The sequence below is a fragment of the Zootoca vivipara genome, chromosome 16 (assembly GCF_965207765.1).
Source record: "Zootoca vivipara chromosome 16, rZooViv2.hap1.1, whole genome shotgun sequence".
In the NCBI taxonomy this organism is placed as follows: domain Eukaryota; kingdom Metazoa; phylum Chordata; class Lepidosauria; order Squamata; family Lacertidae; genus Zootoca; species Zootoca vivipara.
The window spans coordinates 33,724,084-33,746,189 of record NC_142599.1 but is presented as its reverse complement, the minus strand read 5'-3'; the positions used below and the strand labels follow the sequence as shown (position 1 = coordinate 33,746,189).

The 22,106-nt window shown below is 48.4% G+C and overlaps 1 protein-coding gene across 2 annotated transcripts; it reads left to right on the top strand.

The window, feature by feature from the left end:
* The first annotated feature begins 4,878 nt into the window (after nucleotides 1-4,878).
* LOC118075617 (SMAD family member 6) lies at nucleotides 4,879-19,666 on the top strand. Of its 2 annotated transcripts, none has more exons than XM_035097669.3 (4): nucleotides 4,879-4,944; nucleotides 9,499-9,878; nucleotides 10,957-11,049; nucleotides 17,036-19,666. In XM_035097669.3, exons 2-4 carry the CDS (start codon nucleotides 9,503-9,505, stop codon nucleotides 17,569-17,571), a joined length of 1,005 nt encoding a protein of 334 aa, XP_034953560.1. In that variant the 5' UTR covers nucleotides 4,879-4,944; nucleotides 9,499-9,502; the 3' UTR covers nucleotides 17,572-19,666. The 2 variants fall into 2 exon arrangements, with proteins under 2 accessions (XP_034953560.1, XP_088515764.1); XM_088659638.1 differs by having other exon boundaries at nucleotides 4,879-5,173.
* Nucleotides 19,667-22,106: the final 2,440 nt, after the last annotated feature.

Below are 22,106 nucleotides of genomic sequence, written 5' to 3'. Positions count from 1 at the left end.
GATTCTCCTTCGCAGGGGGAAATGTAGCTCCTGGAGGGGAATATTCTCCTAACAACTCTCACCACCCTTAAAAACTACACATATTTCACTGTTTGAAATATGGCAACCCTAGCCAACTTGAATAAAATAATGCGGCGTGGAGGGGAGGCAAGCCCCCCCCCCCGCCCTGCATAACTGATCCCAAGATGTGGAGCACACACATACCATTTGAATGGCAGTGCCCATCAACTTTGGGAAGGAGGCCAGTCCACTCAAATATTTTATTGGAGGAGCCGAAGGGTGCCTAAGAGTTCGCTCCCATCATGACTTGGTCCCATCGTCTTTTCAAGCCGTCCCAGGTTGCTGGCCATCACCAAATGCCATAAATTAAGTGCTGCATGAAGAAGACCTTTTGAAAGAGCTGGGTGTGTTTAGCCCGGAGAAGGGGAGACAGAGAGGAGCTAGGAGAGGCATCTTAATAGGCATTATACGTAGCGCTGCTTCTGAAGATGGTTCTGGCACTTCAGCTGGTGCAGAATTCAGCGGTGAGGAGCAAAACAGTTTGAGCATATTACACCGATCCTGGTCCGACTACTGGCTACTGATTAGTTTCCGGACCCAATTCAAAGTGCTGGTTTTGACCTATAAAGCCTTAAACAACTCAGGACTGCAATTCCTCAAGGACCGCCTCTTTCCATATGAACCTACCCAGACCCTGAGATCATCTTCTGAGGCCCTTCTTTGTGTGCCTCCTCCTCAAGAGGTCCAGAGGGTGGCAACACAAGAACGGGGCCTTCTCTGCAGTGGCTCCCCACCTGTGGAATGCTCTCCCCAGGGAAGTTCGCCTGGCGCCTACATTATACACTTTTAGGCACCAGGCAAAAACGTTCCTTTTTAACCAGGCCTTTGGTTGATCCGATTTACATCCTATGCCCTTTAAAAAAATTGGGAGGGGGGCTATTGGGTTGTTGTTTTTATTTTTATTAGATATTTTGTGGTTTTACATCTTGATTTTATTCTGTGAACCGCCCTGAGACCCCCGGGTATAGGGTGGTATATAAATTCAAATAATAATAATAAATAAATAAATAAATAAATAAATAAATCTCAAGGGCTGTCACATGGAAGAGGCAACAAGCCTGTTTTCTCCCACTCTGGAGGGCAGGACTCGAACCCATGGCTTCAAGTTGCAAGAAAGGAGATTCCAACTAAACATCAGGAAGAATTTTCTGACAGCAAGAGCTGTTCGACCGTGGAACAGACTCCCTCAGAAGGTGGTGGGCTCTCGCAGAGGTCGGATAGCCATCTGTCATGGATGCTTTAGCTGAGATTCCTGCATTGCAGGGGTTGGACTAGATGACCCTCGGGGTCCCTTCCTTCCAATGCTACAATTCTATGCTTCCCTGCCCCAATCCCTCCAGCGTTCAGCTTCGCTGCTGGGATCTTGCTTTATTCTCTCCTCCCCTCCTCCTCTTCCCCTTTCAGTTGCCACTTCCCCATTCCTGACTCCGGCCAGCTTGTCTCCAGCTCAGCTCCAGGCCGTTTCCTGCTTCTCTTGATAAGATCCTCTCTCTCTGCAAAATCCCAGACTTGCTGGAGCTCTCCGCAAAGGTCACAGCCTGGACAGGCCTGAAATCTGGCTAAGAATGCAGCTGCCCCCCCCCGCCCCCCGGGGCACTCCCCTGTAGGAACCGGGGCTCCACATCACTTTGCTTGAACCGGGTCCGGCGGTGCCAACCGGTGCCAACCGTCTGTTCTGTGCTGGTATGACTTGGCGGCGCCCGCCTGGGCCGGCCTTGCAAAGCACTGTTCCCTGCCTCTGTTGCAATTCTGGAGCCCATAAACACTGTGCGTTTAAAAGCAGGTTCAAAGCACATTCTCCCGCTCTGTTGAACTGTAGTCTGGCCCTCACAGAGCTACAGTCCCCAGCACCCAGTGGCAAACTACAGTTCCCAGGATTCTCTGAGGAATGCCACATGCTTGGGGGAGAGGGAAGGGGCCCCTCCCAGATCAAAGCTGCGTACACAACATATATTTAAAGCGCACACACGCACCATGCAAAACAAATTCTGGGAACTGTAGCGTGCTGGAAGCTGCAGCTCTGTGAATGGGTAAGCTACAGTTTCCAGGGTTCTTGGGCGACGGGATGTGATTTAACTGTATGGTGTGTGTTCAGGGTTAAAACACACAACTTTTCAAAGGATAGAAGAAGGATGAAGGCATTCTCTGCGAATGCATAAAGAGCTCCAAAGAACGCTAACTTACTAGGTTGCCAAGTACAAAAGTTAGCCTGAGAGCTTCTGCTTTATTAGGGTGGCCAACTTGCTAAAAAAAAATGCAAGATACATTTTAATTGTGACAAGGGCACCCCTTAAGGGGGCGGGTGAGGACAGCGGGAGGGGGAAAACTCACGGGTTTGTCACCACCCATCCCCCCCAAATCTTTGGAGCTGCCTGCTCAAAGAGGATGGGGGCAGCCCCGGGCGCCAGTCAAATCTCGCTTATCTCCCTGGAAAATTGAAGGAGGAAGTGTAAGAGATAGCCAGCTCTGAGCCATCAGACTTGGATGCCCTCCGCCCTTAAAGGGGCAGCCTTTTCCCGCTGCTGCACAATTGCCAGATTTTTCTCTCTCTCCTCTCCCGCTATGCTGCTATAGCAGGTGCCAGACCGATGGGAGTTTAATCTTAGCCTGAGTTCCACTGCTGCCCCCCATTACTGAACTGGGGAATGGAAGCGGCTGCTGGGACCATATAAAACCAGTATGTTTCCGAGCGAAATTCAATGTGTTGGTGCTGACCTTTAAAGCCCTAAACGGCCTCCGCCCAGTATACCTGAAGAGGCGTCTCCACCCTCATCGTTCATCCCAGACATTGAGGTCCAGCTCTGAGGGCCTTCTGGCGGTTCCCTCCCTGCGAGAAGTGAAATTAACAGGGAACTAGGCAGAGGGCCTTCTCGGTAGTGGCGCCCTCCTTGTGGAATGCCCAGATAAATGTCAAACATAAATAACTAAATGACTTTTAGGTCATCTGAAAGCAGCCCCGGTATAGGGATGTTTTTAATGTTTGATGTTTTATTGTGTTTTTAATATTTTGTTGGGAGCCGCACAGAGTGGCTGGGGAAACCCAATCAGACGGGCAACATATAAATAATATACCGTAACTACGATGGTGATGCAATACAAGCTATAGCTTGAGCCCTTTTTGCAGCCCGCACTGCCAAAAAGGCGATCGGCGATCACTCGTAGCTGAGTAAGATTGTCTTCCACAAACAAGGTTTTAACAATGAGTCAACAAAAGAGGTTTAAAGACTGTCTCAAGGCAAATCTTTAAAAATGTAGTATAAAGACCGACAACTGGGAAACACTGGCCTGTGAGTGCTCCAGTTGGAGAACAGCCTTTAACCAAAGGTGTCATGGACTTTGAAGACACTCGAACTCAGGACGCAAGGGAGAAACGTGCTAAGAGGAAGGCACGCTTGGCAAATCCACACCGTGATCAACTCCCGCCCGGGAAACAATGTCCCCACTGTGGAAGGACGTGTGGATCCAGAATTGGCCTCGACAGTCACTTACGGGCACGATTATGCTCACCAACCAGCGTTCGGTCAGCTTCAGAGCAAATCCTCCAGCACCTCATGTGGGGGTGGCCCAGGAGAGGGCCTTCTCTGTTGTGGCCCCTAAGCTGCGAAACTCCCTCCCCAGATGTACCCTGCCTGGCACCTCCACTCTGCAGCTTTCCATGAATGCTGAAGACACACTGCTGACACCTCAGAAGTATCTTTTCAGGGCTGGATAACATTAACTGTTAACCAGCGCTATTTTTCAAAAAAAAAAAAAAAAAAAAGAGGTGCCGGAACTCGTCATGAACGCCTCCCTTGTTCTCTTATAATGGTACCCGTGCTCACCTGAGAGGTGCCGGCACTGAGTTCTAGTGAGTTCTGGCTTTAAAAAAGCCCTGCTATTATCCATTCTGAATTGTAAAATCGTTGGAACCTGCCCTGGGATCTGCTGGTGAAGGGCTGGTAATAATAATAATAATAATAATAATAATAATAATAATACTGTAATGATTCTTCAACATAAACTTCGTTGGACTGGTCATGTTGTGCGGATGCCTGATGATCGTCTTCCAAAACAATTACTCTATTCCAAACTTAAAAATGGAAAGCGTAATAGGTTTAAAGACTGTCTCAAGGCAAAAAATTTTTTTTACAAAAAATGTAGTATAAAAACCAACAATTGGGAAACACTTGCCTGCGAGCGCTCCCATCGGAGAACAGCCTTTACCAAAGGTGTCATGGGCTTTGAAGACACTCGAACTCAGGACGCAAGGGAGAGACCTGCTAAGAGAAAGGCACGCTTGGCAAATCCACACCATGATCAACTGCCACCCGGGAACCAATGTCCCCACTGTGGAAGGACGTGTGGGTCCAGAACTGGCCTCCACAGTCACTTACGCACTCGCTGTTAAAACCGTTTTTGTGGATGACAATCTTACTCGGCTACGAGTGATCGCCAAAGAATAATATGGTGTAGGCAGAAACCTTTCCTGCTTGTGCACCCTGCTGGAATAAACATCGCTTGGGCAGGATTGTTTAATGCGCTTTATGCCCCCAAAGTAAATTTAATGGAATATACATTTTTTTCCCCTGACATCCCAGGCACCGAGAAAACCTCCAGGTCAAGCCTGGCAGCTGCTTGCTGCCCATTGGCATGACCCGCCCTGGCAGAGATCCCTCCAGACCAAGGTTTTTTTTTCCCCCCAAGCTCCCCCAACCCCACTGACGCCCCGTTTCCTCCCCCTGCTTGCTGCCTCCCACGCAGAGAGAGAGAGGCTGGACTGAGGAAATATGGGGAGGGAACAGCCCGCAAGAAAAGTGCTTGCCAGGAAATCTGTGGGTTGAGCCGTCCTGGTCTCCTGGCGGGGTCTGCACCCAGTGGTGTGTTCAGCCGCTCGTTGCCTTCACAGTGAGTGTGATCCGCCCTATCTCGCTTTTGGACAGACGTCTCTAACTCTCCGCGCAGTTAGGGAACCTGCTTGCTGCTGCTGGGTAGCGGGGTGGGCGCATTCACATGTTAGATGCGGGCGCGCGTGCACTGTCACACGCGTGTCGCTTGCGCGGGGTGCACGGGTGATAGATAATTTGCTGACCAGGGCCGGATGATTTAGGTTTGATGAGGCCCTAAGCTACTGAAGGTAATGGGGCCCTTTATATGTCCTTCTGTCCTTTGGCAACAACAAATGGTCGCTGGTTTTTTGTGTGTGTGTTGACTATATGCTATATGGTAATTTATGGACCTAATAGGTATCTAAAGCCGTTTGCACATAACAAAGTATGTATTTTATCAAAGTAAATGTTGAACTGAAACACAGTTAAGAAGAAGTATATTAATAGTGAAATACCATTAAGAAGAAGTATATGAATAGTGAAATAATTATTAAGCTCTAACTTGAAATTATTTTTTATTCATAGCAAACTTAATAATGCAAACACATTGACATTTGGCAATAACAAAAGTTCCTTTCGAAACACAGTTTACAAAGACTCATCATCTAGTCTCTAGAAACTTGCTATAATATGAAATAATAACTGTAGGTCAGGGGTCCCCAAGCTAAGGCCCCGGGGGCCAGATGCGACCCAATCGCCTTCTAAATCCGGCCCGCGGATGGTCCAGGAATCAGCATGTTTTTACATGAGTAGAATGTGTCCTTTTATTTATAATGCATCTCTGGGTTATTTGTGAGGCCTGCCTGGTGTTTTTACATGAGTAGAATGTGTCCTTTTATTTAAAATTCATCTCTGGGTTATTTGTGGGGAATAGGAATTTTTTTTCTTCAAAATATAGTCCGGCCCCCCACAAGGTCTGAGGGACAGTGGACCGGCCCCCTGCTGAAAAAGTTTGCTCACCCCTGCTGTAGGTTTTATTTTATTTTATTTTATTATCTTAGATTTTGGAAATGTATATCCAGGCTTCTTTTCCTTTAATTTTTTGGGGGCCCCCAGGAGAGTGGACCCCTAAGCTATAGCTTGTTTAGCTTATACATAAATCTGGCACTGGTGGTAAAGTGCTAAGAAGGGCAGAGGTTAGTGTGGGAAGGAGCCTCTGCTAACCAGAGATTTAAACCTCTGTGATGCCTCTCTAAACAGCCATGACTTCTTCCCCCAAAGAATCCTGGGAGCTGTAGTTTGTTAAGGGAGCTGAGAGATTATAGTAGACCCCCTGTTCCTCTCCCGGAGCTACAATTCCCAGAATTCCCTGGGAAGAGGGATTGTTAGTTAAACTGCTGTGGAAATCGTAGCAGCTGGTGGGTGCTGGGAACTAGAGCTCTCTTCTCAGCGCTCTTAACAGTCATGGCTTCCCTAAAATAATACTGGGAGCTGTAGCTTGTGGAGGGTGCTGAGGGTTTTTAGGAGACCCCCATCCCCTGCAGTCCCCTCTGAGAACCACAATTCCCAGAGTGGTTTAACAGTCAATCCCTCTTCTTCATTGGAACCTCTGGGAACTATAGTTCTCTGTGAGGGAAACGGGAGTCTCCTAACAACTCTCAGCACCCTTAACTAACTACAGTTCCCAGAATTCTTTGGGGGAAGCCATGACTGTTTAAAGCAGTACACAGTGCTTTAAATGGAGGTTGTGAATGTGGCCTCTGGTTGGGTCAGTTAGGTTGGTTCCCCTCCCCGGCTCCCCCCCTTTTTATATATATAAAATTTTTATTTATTTTCCATTTAATGTTATACATTCACATCGTCATTATCCACTATGCCACCCTGGTTCTTTAGAGCCTATCGACTTCCTTCCCTCCTGCCTCCTGGCTTTCGAAATTAACCATTATATCATTGCAATTTGTACGTTTTCCAATTCCAATTACGGTGGACTTATTACAGAATGCCTCAAACTTTAAATAAATATAGAAAGATAGAAAAAAATCACATTGCAAATCATCGGACAGCCCTGCTGGTGATGTTAATCGCTTACAATAATCTTTGAAATATTGTATAAATTTACTCCAATCCTTTTGGAATACTTGATCGTGCTGGTTTCAGATTTTTCCTGTCGGCTTCGCCAGCTCTGCAAAGTCCATCATCTTCATCTGCCACTCTTCTTTCGTTGGTACTTCTTGCTTTTTTTCTTCCCCATTTTGGGGCTCAAAGAATTCTCGCCGTGGTTGTTACATGCATAGATAGGGTTTCTTTTCCATTGGTGTGCCTCTGTTTGCACAAGTCCATGTGGGTTAGAATGTGGCCGTAATGCACAACGGATGCTGGTCGCTTTGTGCTGTTGTGCCACCGCTGTTTGCAGGGAATCAGCAGAGCAGGCTCTGGGATTTTCAGCTGGGCCGCCTAGCTGACTCTCAACAGATATGAGGAAGCATTTGCGCATTTGAGAGTCAGAGGAGGTCTCAGAAATTATCTAGTCCACCTCTCTGCTTGATACCATTGCGGCTCCCCTAACAGATGGCTCTCCAGCCTGTGGAGGAGGAGATCTCCTAATCTCTCAAGGGGCAGACTGTCCACCTGTTTGTGAATAGTTAGGAATTTCTGCCTTATACTGAGTCAGACCATTGGCCCATGTAGCTCAGTACTGGCTACACTGACTGGCAGCAGCTCTTTGAGGTTTCGGGCAGCAGAGTCTCTCCCAGCTCTAACTGAGCCTGGGACCTCCTGCACACACAGCAAATGCTCTATCATTGAATAATAATAATAATAATAATAATAATAATAATAATAATAATAATAATAAAAAATTTATATGCCACCCATCTGACTGGGCTGCCCCTGCCACTCTAGGCGGCTTCCAACAGAATATGCAGAAACACAGCAGACCATCACACATTAAAAGCGCCACACGGGTGGCGCTGTGGGTTAAACCACAGAGCCTAGGGCTTGCCGATCAGAAGGTCGGAGGTTCGAATCCCCGCGACGGGCTGAGCTCCCGTTGCTCGATCCCAGCTCCTGCCAACCTAGCAGTTCTAAAGCATGTCAAAGTGCAAGTAGATAAATAGGTACCGCTCCGGCGGGAACGTAAACGGCGTTTCTGTGCGCTGCTCTGGTTTGCCAGAAGCGGCTTCGTCATGCTGGCCACATGACCTGGAAGCTGTACGCCGGCTCCCTTGGCCAGTAACGTGAGATGAGCGCCACAACCCCAGAGTCGGTCATGACTGGACCTAATGGTCAGGGGTCCCCTTTACCTTTATACAGTGGTACCTTGGTTCTCAAACTTAATCCGTTCTGGAAGTCCGTTCCAAAAAACAAAGCATTCCAAAACCATAAAATGAATGCAATAATCAATATATTGTACTATAAAATAAACAAGACGGTATTGGAGATGATAGTCATTGTTTGGATGGGGGGCTTTTATCCATTTTTGCAGTCACACAAACCAACCAACCAATCAATCAGTAGCTGAACTGGGTTCCACACAGTCCCAAAAACAAGTTAACCGAAAAAGCCTCAAAAACAAAAACACAAAATAAATAGCAAAAACAAAAGCGCCAAACTTAATCCGTTCCAGAAGTCCGTTTGACTTCCGAAGTGTTCGAAAACCAAGACGCAGCTTCTGATTGGTGCAGGCGCCCCAGAAACAATAGCCGACAACTGCATTGGACATTCGGCTTCTGAAAAACATTTGAAGACCGGAACACTTACTTCCGGGTTTTCGGCATTTGGGAACCAAGGTGTTTGAGTACCAAGGTGTTTGAGAACCAAGGTACCACTGTATATGGCAGGCTTCCTCAACCTCAGCCCTCCAGATGTTTTGAGACTACAATTCCCATCATCCCTGACCACTGGTCCTGCTAGCTAAGGATCATGGGAGTTGTAGTCCAAAAACATCTGGAGGGCCGAGGTTGAGGAAGCCTGGTATATGGAAACACAACAGACCAACAGACATTAAAAGCTTCCCTATATAGCACTGCCTTCAGATGTTTTCACAAGGTTATGCAATTATTTACAGTGATACCTCTACTTACGAATAACTCTACTTACGAATGTTTCTACTTAAGAACGGAGCTCCGTCCGCCATCTTGGATGCGGTTTAGATAGGATTTTTTCTGCTTACGAATTTTTAGATAGGGTTGCTTCGACTTGCGATTTTTTTCTTCCAATGCATTCCTATGGGATTCGACTTACAATTTTTTTTGACATACGAATGTGCGTTCGGAACGCATTAAATTCGTAAGTGGAGGTACCACTGTATCTGTTTGACATCTGATTGGGAGGGAGTTCACACTACCGAGGAAGCCCTCTATCTGGTTCCCCCCCCTCTTCCCCGCAAAAAAAACCCAAAAAACTTCAGCAAAGATCATGATGCTCTGTCAGGTTGCTAAGCAACACCTCCACCACCTCCTGTTCAGCTGACTGCCACACTCGCAGAATTAACCCTTAAATTACAAACTGAATGATCCTTGCACTTCCAACAGGCTACTTTACAGGGATGCGGTGCCAACGATTGAGGAGATGCTTTGAACACGTGCAAAAAATAATAATAAAATGGTGGTTTTGTCGTTATGTCTCCATAAAGCCTCATGTTCCGGTCTCGGCGAGCCAGCTTAGCACAACGGCTTTGGAGGCACCGCTGCGTCACGCCCGGCCCCGACGACAGCCACGGGGCATTGAAGCCGGCAGCCCTGGCCCTCTTCAAGAAGCTCAAGGAGAAGGAGCTGGAGCTGCTGCTGTGGGCGGTGGAGAGCAGGGGGGCGGGCGAGTCGGGCTGCGTCTGGGTGGAGTCACGAGGCTCCAAGCCGGGGCCCCCCGCCTCGCTCCTCCTGTGCCGGCTCTTCCGCTGGCCCGACCTGCGCCACCCGCACGAACTCAAGCGCCTCAGCTTCTGCAAGAGCACCGGCGGAGAAGGCATCGTCCACTGTTGCAACCCGCATCATCTCAGCCGGCTCGCCGTACCTGGTGAGGAACGCCGGAGGCAAATCAGGCGGTGTTGGGGGCCTTTGACCCTCCAGGTGTTGGCAGACTACAACTCCCATCAGCCCTCGTAAGCTTGGCCTATGGCCAGGGATAATGGGATCCATGCTGGCTGGATCTGGCGGACCAGAACGCCCATCATCCTTGGCTATCAGGCATACTGGCTGGCGTTGATAGGAGTTGGGAGAGCCCAGAAAGTTCATGAGGGCCACAGCTTCCCCGTTCCATTTTCCCCGGGGGCCAAACCTGCTCTGGCCAAACCTGCGTGGACTTCCAATGAAGCTGAGCGCTCGAAGATTCAGGGCAGATAGAACAAAGTGCTCATTCATGCAATCCATAGTTGGAACTATGGAACTCCCTCCCACTGGAGGCAGTGAGACAGCCACCGATTTGGATGGCTTTAAAAGAGGATTGGACACACTGGAAGTTAAGCCTATTTACGGCTAATACCCACGACGTCTGTGTTCTCCTGCCACTGTTGGAGGCAGCATTGCTTCTGAATAACGGCTGCCAGGAATCACAGGAGGGGAAAGTTGCTGTTGCATTCAGGCCCTGCTAGAGAGCTTCCCATGATGCATCTGGTTGGCCACTGTGAGAACAGGATGCTGGACTAGAAGGGTCATCGGCCAGATCCAGCAGGCTGCTGCTATTATTATTATTATTATATACTACCTTTATCTTCCAATGATCTCAAGGTGGTGTACATAGTTTCTCCTCCTCCCCATTTCATTTTCACAACAACCCTGTGAGGTAGATTAGGCTAAAAGATGGTGAATGGCCCAAGGTCACAACCATGAGCCGAGTGGGGATTTGAACCCTGCTCTCCCAGGTCCTCTAACCATTACACCACACTGCCTCTCAATATGTTCTTATGTTCTTCCATATTCAACTCCCACCATCCCTGTCCATTATCCAATCTGGCTGGGGCTTATAGCATGCTGGACTTTTCTCATGGCAGCAAAAACGCAGGCCTCGCCCACCCACTGCCAGCTAATCCTCAAGATATGAGCCAAGGGATTTAAAAGCGGCTCATGCCTTTTCTTATTATTATTTTCTTTTATAGAGACCCCCCTTCCCCCCTACGGCAAGATCTCTCCTTTCGCAACGCCTCTGAAGTGCGCCAACACATTGAACAACAACCGCAAAATATGGCAAGGTGAGAAATCGGGAGCCTCGGTAAGAAGGTGCAAGAGAGGGTCTGATCCTGCGCATGGCTGAATCTGTGTCCAGGCTGTTTTCCCAGCAGGGATTGGAACCAGCTTCCGATCTGGTCGGTCCGCCAGTTGCTCTCAGCTTGCTGTGACTCCTCGAAGGGGTAGAGCAGGCATCCCCAAACAGTGGCCCTCTAGATGTTTTGGCCTACAACTCCCATGATCCCTAGCTAACAGGACCAGTGGTCGAGGAAGATGGGAATTGTAGTCCAAAACATCTGGAGGGCCGAAGTTTGGGGGTGCCTGGGGTGGAGCATCTGCTTTGCATTTGGGAGATCTCAGCTCTCATGACCCGTGCGAGATTGCAGCCCTCCCCAAAAGGGCTTTTTTCTGGACACAGTGCCCCAAAAGTGCTTTGGGGGGGCAGCAAACTTGCGCATCACCTCTAAACACGCACTTTGGGCTGCCATGCCACGAAAAGTGCAGCCCCAAATAACGCGAGATCGCGGCGGCCATATTGGCCGCTCTCCTCTCACAAGAAAAATCTGAATGTCCCATTTTTGCCAGGGCAGTTTGGGGGCATGTTAAGGTTACCAGGTGTCCCCGTTTCCCGGGGACAGTCCCCGGATTCACAGCTTTCTCAGCAATCACATGTACATAGCAATCAATAAGGGCCCCCGGATTCATAGAAAAAAACTTGCTAACTTTAGGGTATGTTCTGCGGTCACCTTGGTTTCATCAGGCTGCCTCAGAGGGAGAGTTACGAAGCAGAAGGTTTATTCCATCAGCTTTGCTGGAGGCCCAGCTCCACCAGGAATCACCTGCCCCTGAACTGTGCCCACGTTTGGTCATTATATAGGGCAATAGTTTGGGTTTGGGTTTTCCTCTACCCTCCCTGTCCCTCTTTCCTTGTGTGCTGTGCATTTTTTGTTCTTAAAGATTGCAAGCCTGCAGCTAGGGACTGTCTTGCTTTGATTGTAGGTAAGTCGCTCTCGGAGCCTTTTTGGACAGAGAGTGGGGTACAAATACTCAAAATTAATATAATTAGGTCCTTGACTTTACGCCCCATCTGTGGGCTTCTGAGAGACAGGGAAAAGGAGACTGAGCTCGACGGGAATTTGCTCTGATCTAGCAGTGCACTTCTTATTCTTGGCCGTGTGTGGACTGAAACCTGCCTCTCTTGGCACCACCCTGAATAGTGGGCCCAACCCTGCTTGAAAACCCTCCTGCAGTTAGAGGTCTTGATCCCGGGCACGCCGATTGTGCTGCCCTCTTGCGAGGAGCATGAAAAGCTGGCAGGGAAGAGCCCAGCCCAGAGGCCTTCCTGGATGCTTTGCAGAGCAGAAACTTTTCAAAAAGCGAGGGACGGACGACGACAGACGGCTGCCCCTGTTATTTCTGGTTCCCGGCGGCCGGGAGGAAGTTGCAGCCCGCAGAGACACAGACAATGTGCCTTGACGTACAATGCAGGCTGGGATCTGGCGCCCGGCCACGCCGCCACGTCTGAGCAAGCTCTCGGCGCCTGGGCTGGCTTTTCCTCTGTCCCAGCCAAAGATGTGGGACCCCAGCGAGAGACTGTGGGGCCTACGTGCCGCCTCTCAGCGCTCCCAGCCGGGCCCCGTGGGACTTCCCTCTCCCATTGTCCCAGGGCGCCTTTGTCTGAGCAGAAACCCAGGAGTCTCCTTGACCAGGAGGAACAGTCCATTCCTTATTTGTTTAATTCTATCAGTCCCTAGTAAAAAATAAATTAAAATTGCTCATTTTTTTGCTTTTGGGGGCTGTGCCTTGCCGCCAAAGGGGGGCCAAAGAGCCATAACTCAGTCGTAGGGTGTCTGCTATGGATGCAGAAGGTCACTAGCTCTACCTATTTCTTTATCTTAGAAGTGAAGGAAGATTCTAGTCCTCATGGATCTGGATAAATAGCCGACTTAAATAGGAAGCTGCCTTACACATCGAGCTCAGTACTGTCTGCTAGGGTTTACTGGACACAGCCAGGGTTCAGCCATCGTAAACGGTGTCCGGGTGGAAATAGCTTAAATGTTGTGAAAATCTGGACGTAAGGCAACCCACCTCAGAATTTTGGCGAATTTCCTTAAAAATGGCTCAAAAACAACTTCCTTTTTTGAGGGGGGGGGGAGCTCAACCACTTTGGGCAAAACTTAAAAAAAAACTCAACAACTTTTGTGTCTGGATTTTCAATTTTATGGCAACCCTAGTCAACACCAGTGGTTCTCAAGCTTTTTTTTCTTTGGGCCACGCTTTCAGAATAAAAATTGCTCGCGCCACACGGTTTTTTTTTTTCATTGATAAGAAATGCATGGGAAAACAAAAATATACAACTCCTAGCGGGGCTTGATTTATAACAAGGAACACAACTACATTATAATATGACCACGGGGCACGTGGAAACTATGAAGCAATGCAGCTACATCATAGAATCATAGAGTTGGAAGAGACCACAAGGGCCAGTCCAACCCCCTGCCAAGCAGGAAACACCATCAAAGCATTCTTGACATATGGCTGTCAAGCCTCTGCTTAAAGACCTCCAAAGAAGGAGACTCCACCACACTTCTTGGCAGCAAATTCCACTGTCGAACAGCTCTTACTGTCAGGAAGTTCTTCCTAATGTTTAGGTAGAAGCTTCTTTCTTGTAGCTTGAATCCATTGCTGTGTGTCCGCTTCTCTGGAGAAACAGTAAACAACCTTTCACCCTCCTCTATATGACATCCTTTTATATATTTGAACATGGCTATCATATCACCCCTTAACCTTCTCTTCTCCAGGCTAAACATACCCAGCTCCCTAAGCCGTTCCTCATAAGGCATCGTTTCCAGGCCTTTGACCATTTTGGTTGCCCTCCTCTGGACACGTTCCAGCTTGTCAGTATCCTTCTTGAACTGTGGTGCCCAGAACATGACTCAGAACATGTGGTCAGAACATGACTCATTCCCAGAATATAATATTGGTGGTCCTTGAATCTTCCCTTCCTACCGTATTTGCCACCCTCTCCTGCCACACCCTTTGAGAATCACTAGTCTGCACTGACCAGCAATGACTTCTCCAAGAGTTTTGGGCAGGGGACATTCCCAGGCAGGGCCTGATTCAGGTTAAGGTTACCAGACGTCCCCGTTTCCCGGGGACAGTCCCTGGATTTACATATCAGTCCCCATACAAAATCCATTGAAGTTGAAAAGTGTCCCTGGATTCATTGGGGGGGGGGAAACACCTGGTAACCTTAATTTAGGTTTGATGAGACCCTAGGCTACTGAAGGTAACGAGGCCCTTTATATGTCCCGCTGTCCTTTGTCAAACACAAATGGTCGCTGTTTTTTGTGTTGAATATATGCTATATGGTAATTTATGGACCTAATACCGTAGGTATCTAAAGCCGTTTGCACATGTTGCCATGCAACCAGTCCATGCAGAATGTACCGGTAGGCACCCTATATATAGAAATGAGCAAACCAGTGATATTTTAGGGAGCGGGCTAGCAGGCGGGGCCCATGACTTACATCATAGGAGCCTAACACAACACTGTTGCTGTATGTAGGTTTTAATTTTATTTGTTTTTTTAAATATTATAATTTGGAAACGTACATCCAGTTTTTTTCTTCCTTTTGGGGGCCCCTAAGAGAGGGGGCCCTAAGCTATAGCTTGTTTAGCTTATATGTTAATCTGGCACTGTTCCCAGCCCTACCTGGAGATGGCAGGAATTGAACCCGGGACCTTCCACTCGCAAGCTAGATGCTCTACAGCAGGCATCCCCAAACTGCGGCCCTCCAGATGTTTTGGCCTACAACTCCCATGATCCCTGGCTAACAGGACCAGTGGTCAGGGATGATGGGAGTTGTAGTCCAAAACATCTGGAGGGCTGAAGTTTGGGGATACTTGCTCTACAGCCTTTTCCCCTTCGAAGACTCCTCCAGTACAATACAATTCACTTTAACTTAGCATCATTATCTATGCTTTTGTTTCTGTATATATGCACCAGCGCATGAAAATCTCTGCCTCTCTCTCTCTCTCTCTCTCTCTCTCTCTCTCTCTCTCTCTCTCTTTTTGTGGCACAGAAGTGCCCACCTTAACTTTGTGGTCTGATCCTGCAGGGCTCTCCTTAAAAGTTCTCAAATGAATTTTGGAATAAGGTGTTTTGCTGAGATCTCTTTGTTAACAAACTAAAATCTTTCCATGTTTCCGCCTAGCTTTTTTGAGGCTGTATGTGGAAAGGAAAGAGCTTATTTCTCATTTCTTAACAGCAGCCCAGGGGCTCCATTGCTAATATCCTGGAAGACTTTTAATCTTAATCATCTGCATTGCTGGTTTTTAAGCGTTTGGCAAATTGCCCTTCCTATCTCCTAAACGAAAAGTATCTAAAAGGCAGAGCTGGAATGACTCATTCATATATATGATCTTATTTCTTATGCAAATATTTATATTTTTTTATTGCATTTATATACCACTTTTATCTTCCAAGGAGCTCAAAATGGTCTACAGGGTTCTGCTCCTCACAACGACCCTGTGAGGTAGGTTAGGTTAAGAGATGGTGACTGAACCAAGGTGAGCTTCATGGCTGAGTGGGGATTTGAACCCGCACTCCCAGGTCCTAGTAGTCCAACCCTCTAACCACTACGCCAATTGAGGCGCCTGCTCACTCAGTGCCATCAGCTTGCGAAGATGTTTAGCTCATTTAAACCTCTGTTGGAACCTTTATTCTCAGTAATGATGGAACTCACAGTTGGAGAATACTTTCATTTTTTAACAAATCTTTATTATTCGTGTGAGTTAATACTTTGTGATACCTTTTCAGCCGCATTTTATCTTTGCACTTTTGTCCTTCCAGGCTGCGGCGCTTTATAATTTACATTTACGACTCACAGAATCAGAGAGTGGGAAGGGACCCTGAGGGACATCTAGCCTAGCCCCTGCAATGTAGGAATATACTTGGGCTGCCGTATGTCCGGAATTCCCTGAATGTAGCCAGGATTTGGCCCTCGTAAACAGCTTCTGGGCGGAAATTGCTTAAATGTTCAGGAAAATCCGGGCGTATGGCAACCCATGTCAGAAGTGTAGATTTTGGCGATCTTCTTCTTCTTCTTCTTCTTCTTCTTCTTCTTCTTCTTCTTCTTCTTCTTCTTCTTCTTCGAAGTGTGCATTTCAGTTCCCTTATTGTTTTGGATGGTGTGAAGCAGCCATATGAAGTGAATGGCATTTCTAGAATCTTAGAGTTGGAAGAGACCACAAGGGCCATCCAGTCCAACCCCCTGCCAAGCAGGAAACACCATCAAAGCATTCCTGACATATGCCTGTCAAGCCTCTGCTTAAAGACCTCCAAATAAGGAGACTCCACCACACTCTTTGGTAGCAAATTCCACTGTCGAACAGCTCTTACTGTCAGGAAGTTCTTCCTAATGTTTAGGTGGAATCTTCTTTCTTGAAGTTTGAATCCATTGCTCCGTGTCCGCTTCTCTGGAGCAGCAGAAAACAACCTTTCTCCCTCCTTCATATGACATCCTTTCATATATTTGAACATGGCTATCATATCACCCCTTAACCTTCTCTTCTTCAACAACTTCTTCTTCTTCTTCTTCTTCTTCTTCTTCTTCTTCTTCTTCTTCTTCTTCTTCTTCTTCTTCTTCTTCTTCTGAGATTTTGCAAAAACTTTTATGTCCAAGTTTCCATTTTTAAAAATACGGCTGGGGTATCTGCACTAAGTTTTTCTTTTTGTCATCTTTGCGCTTTTCACTAGTTAACAAGCTGATAATTTCTTTTAGAATAAAAAGTTCTTGGAGGACTTTAATGTGGAAGAATTACAATATGCAGTTGATTTAGATATACCTACTAAGGACCCATGGAGGGGGGTCCTAAGGTTCGGAATAATCTTGTTTAATTTTGAAATCTCAACGTGTTAAATGTGAGATTTATTTTGTAAAACCAATTAAAAAAAATTTTTAAAAAAAGTTCTGAAGCAAATGCCTTTCTCCTCCCCCCTTGCAGACACCAGCCTCTCCCAGCGCTCCCTCAGAGACGGCCACTGGTGCAAACTGGCTTACTGGGAATACCGGCTTCGAGTGGGGAGGCTCTTCCCCGTCCACGACGACCACGTCAACATCTTCGCCGACCTCCCGGCCGGCAGCGGCTTCTGCCTGGGCCAGCTGGGCTCCAGGAACCGTAGCCAAGCCGTGCAGCGAGCCCGGGCCAAGATCGGGCAAGGCTTGCTCCTGAGCCGCGAAGGCAGCGGCGTCTGGGCTTACAACCGCAGCGACCACCCCGTCTTCGTCTGCTCCCCAACCCTGGGTCCTCCCGGCGGCTCCGGGCCGGCTGTTCACAAACTCCTTCCTGGCTACTCCCTCAAGGTGTTTGACTACGATCGTGCGGGCAACCTGGGCAGCTGGCAGGGCCACCACGATGGGCCCTACGATGCCCACAGCGTCCGGATCAGCTTTGGCAAAGGCTGGGGCCTGTGCTACTCGCGGCGGTTTATCACCTCTTGCCCATGTTGGTTGGAAGTTCTGCTGAGCATCCCTAGATGAAGAGGGGGGCAAGGAGCCAGGAAAGGGGGCTGGTTTTGCGGGTGGGGGGGAACCCCCTCTCTGAGCCCTGGGGGAGTCCGGGAAAGATCTACATATATTTCCCAGCTTCCTCGCGCGGGGAGAGAGAGGATTCTGCGAGAGTCGGGTGGCTTTTGTAAGTTATCTGTTTCCTTATAAATATACGGGTTGAGAAGGTAGTGTCATATATATATAAGTCGAGAAGGTAGCCTGAGGGCGAGCAAGTTAGAAGTAGTCTCAAGGCGGAATTAGAGCAGGGCCCAAGAAACTCAGGTTCACAGCAGACCGCTTTTCTTCTTTTTTGTAGTTCACAAACCAGTTCAACCAGTTCAGCAGATTCCTCCCTGGGAATTTTAGCACTTCTGCTAGTGCGACTGCAGTTTTATAGTTTCAGCATCCCTCTCCCTTATGAAAAAAAACAACAACTACAGTTCTCAAGGAGGGTTATTTAAAAACAACAACAACACGAAACTGCTTTCAAACTGGATTTGTCGTGTAAATGTAGCTGCTGCTTTGGCGATGGAGGGCAGCTACTCAAAGCAGTCTGCTGGGGCAGAAATTCAGGTTTGTAAAAGGGGTGGGACTTGGGGCCACCCCGTGAAGCTGAACAGCAATAAGTGCAGGTTGGAGAAGCAAAGGTGGGGTTTTTTTTGCTGTCAGTTGACAGTATCCACTGTAGGGAACGTTCTGCTGGCTTAGACGGCCTTAGAAAACGGGGCTGGAATGATTCCTGGAGGAGAATTGACCCACCGACGTCTCTTAAATGTGGTGGGTAAATGGAACCTCCAGTTCCAGAAGCAGTCTACCTCTGAATATCACATGCTGGGGAAGGGAAACAACCCACAGCTAGCAAGGGAAACAACCCACAGCTTCCCACCTCATGCTAGCAAGGGAAACAACCCACAGCTTCCCACCTCGCTTGTAGGACACGGGTAGCCGATTTATACCAAATCAGTCCATTGGTCCATCTGGCCTGGTAGTATCTACACTGACTGGCAGCAGTTATCTGGGGTCCCTGGCAGGATTCTCCTCCGGCCCTGCCTGGAGATAACCAGGAGCAAACCTGGGACCTGTCTGAATGCAAAGCAGGCGCTCTACCCCGTAGCTAAGGTCTTTTATGTAATAAAACGAAATCCTAAAATTCCAGTCCTCATGATTCTGAATAAACTGGTGTATTAAAGAGGAACAACAGAAGCTGCCTTAAAGTGAGCCCGGCCCTTGACCCATCTAGCTCAATATTATCAATACACCGATGGCAGCAACACTCCAGGGTTTCAGACGGGGTCATTTGCAGCCCATTTGAAAATGTCAGCATTTGAACCCAGGACCTTTTGCATGCAGGGGAGATGCCGTACCCGTTGTGAACCTCTGGTGGGCTCCCTTTTGAGGACAGGACGCCAGGCTGAGGAAAAAAACACCCTTTGGTCTGATGTCCCAGAGTTGTTGGGGAAGTACGGCACGTCGGAAAGCAAAAAAATAGCGAGGGAAATCTTGCTTGTGTCCTGACCTTTTGGATCTCTTAAGTAAGAGCCCAGCTTCGGCTGAGACATTTCCTTATCTTTGCCTCCTTTTCTCTTTTGCTATTAGTGTGCCACATTTATTTCTAGTGCGCTGCATAGAACACATAACTTGATATTTGTGCGGGGGTGTGTGTGTGGTGGAAACCAGTTGTGAACCCCATCTCTGTTTGAGCAGAGAGAGCGGGCGTTCAGAGGGATCCTGAAATGAGAAAGAAGGAGGAAGGGGTGTTTGTGAGGATGGGAAAGTGGGTCTCGAGGAGAGGGTCAGAGAAGATAGATAAATTAGGTGGGAGGTTTGCCGGGGCAGGAGAAGGCAGGATGGCTGGAAGGGACTGGAAATGGGTGGTGGTTGTGGGAGCCGGAGGAAGTTGTACTATAACAAAAGTAGGAGCCTTACAATACCTTTTGTAGGTGTGACGGGCCAAGCAATTTTATACCCAGTTTATTTATTTCATTGTCATTTCATAAAAATTTTATACCACTCGATTGTAAAAGGAAACCAGCGACCCTCGGAAGAGGTTTACAACAAGAATAAAGCGAATAGCATGATTAATGCAGACTGTTTCAGAATCATGAGAGTTGGGAGGGGACTCCGGGGCTCCAAGTCCCTGCAATGCAGCTGTTCCATGCAGGGATCGAACCTGCAACCTCGGCATCATCAGCACCCACGCTCTCCGCAGCAGAGCTATCTGCTAAGAGCAGCTATTTAAAACGTTCAAAGGACTAATTAAAACCAATGATAAACCGAAAACCAGATTAACCTTCTACAACTCTAGCCGGGCTTTCCTAACCACAAGTTTTTAGCAGGCGCCGGAAAGAGTGCACCAAAGGTGCAATCGGGTGTCAATCGGCAGGGAGTTCCAAAGTGCCGGCGAATCCTCACTATGGGAGTTTGATTTCTTGACAATGCCGAACAAGTGTTCTATAGGGACATAGGAAGGTGCCTAATACAGAGCCAGGTCATTGGGTCAATCTAGCTCAGTATTGCCAACACAGACAGGCAGAAGCCTCTCTGCTTGCAAGATCCTACCGGTAGTCCTCATCATTCAAAATGTACAGCTAAGAAGATAATAGGAAACCGACTTATACCAAGCCAGACCATTGAGTCCATCTAGCTCCATAGTGTCTACACTGACTGGCAGGGGTTCTCCCAGGCTCCAGGCACAATTTCTGGAGATGTCGGGGATTGAACTTGGGACCTTCTGCACGCGAGGCAGAAGCTCTACCACTGAGCTACAGACCTTCAACTGGAACCCTAAATTTGACCAATCGCAACCAGGAGCAAATTAGGAGGTCAGGTGGGCAGGCATAAGGTTAAGTGCCTCCGAGTACGTTCTCTGCCCAGGAGAGTTGACTGCACCTTTCCGGCCTTTGGAGGGTCCTTTTGTCAAGACACGCCCCCTCCCTGGAGCTGCTTCCCCCAGCGAAGCTGGAAGGCAGGGTATACATTTCCCAGGGAATGGATGCTTGCGACAAGAGTACTTCTGAGCATGTGCAGAGCGGCACAAAGAAAGGAAGTAAGAGCGCTGCTTTTGCAGCAATTGTGGAGATATGTGCTTGAAAGGGCTTCTCTGAGCATGTGCGAAATGAATCTCCCCCCCCCCCCAATGCCACAAATTCATTCGGATCCAGCCCGTCTGGAAATGGGAAGGAAGGAAGTCAGCAGGCTGGGTGCCAAGGGAGAGGGAGGTGGGCTTCTGAGTCCCACACATCTTCCTAAGGAACCTCTCTCCTATTCTTTGAAATCAGTGTACTCAAAGTGGCATCTCTGTGACTGCCACCAGGGGGCGGTGTGTCCCCAGCTGCACCAAACGTTTCATAAATACTTTACAGAGTCCATGTACTATATAGGAATACAGGAAGCTGCCTTATCCGGAGTCATGGGATCCATATAGCTCAATATTGTCTACACAGGCTGGCAGCAGCTCTCCAGGGATTTAACCTGGGGCCTTTCGCACACAGAGCAGATCCGCTGAGCTATAGACCTGCTCTCCAAAGGGGTCCAAAGGAAAGCAGAGCAAGAGGTGTGGCCCCTCTTGGCTGCAGGAGTTTCCGGAAGTTGCTATCCAACTACTGTATCTTAGGGACTCTACTTTTGTAGGGTTTACGCCTTAGCCTTTTCTTCCCCCAAACTGTAGACAAATACCAAGTGCAGCCTTCCTAAGGCAGCTTCCTATTAAAGCCAGGTCTTTAATATGGGCCCATGAGGACTAGAAGCTTACTTCAGCTTTAAGGGGAAGGGCCAGAAACCTGCGATGGGAGTAGATGTGCTTCCTTACAGCTCTCATGCAAAGCTTAAAGGCCAGATCCGTAGCCAGGTGGCTCCCAGAAGCTTGCCTAGAGGGGAACGTGGCCCTTGGGGTTGAAACAGATTCCCCTCCTTGATCTAAAAAGCAACCCCCCTCCCCGCCTGGGAGACCACGGAGCCCAGAATCTAAAATTACCCGGCTGTGGCTGTGATATGAGCCATTTTTGGGCCTTTCATGTTCCTAGACGGCTGTGCATGACGGGGGAAGTGACGGCTTCCTCCCTGCCGCTTCCCAACCTCCCCCCCCCCGCACCTCCCCTGCCCACCCACAACCCGCAGCGTGATTCTCGAGTCTTCAGAGAAACTGAAAGATTTAAAGGAAAACAGAGGGTGGGGGTGGAGGAGGAAGAGAGCGAGCCAGAATAAACTTCTTTGTGTTGTCATCTGACTGCTGGAGGGGCCACGGGGCAGCGGCTTGGATCCCCAGACATCTGGTAGCCGAAGGAAGATGAGAAAGACTCAGAGAACTGCAGAGGGTGATATGGCCACCCCCCTGCAATGACGGAATCTCGAACCCACAACCCTGAAAGTTAAGAGTCTCGTGCTCCACTGACTGAGCTATTATCCCTTTATGTTTCCGTCTAACTGCAGGAGTCTCCCCACCACCAGAGGTAGCCGGCTCTACTGTCGGGCAAAGAGTGTGTTGTGGCAGGTTTTTAAGTGTGCCCCTGAGAGATACATGTAGGGCA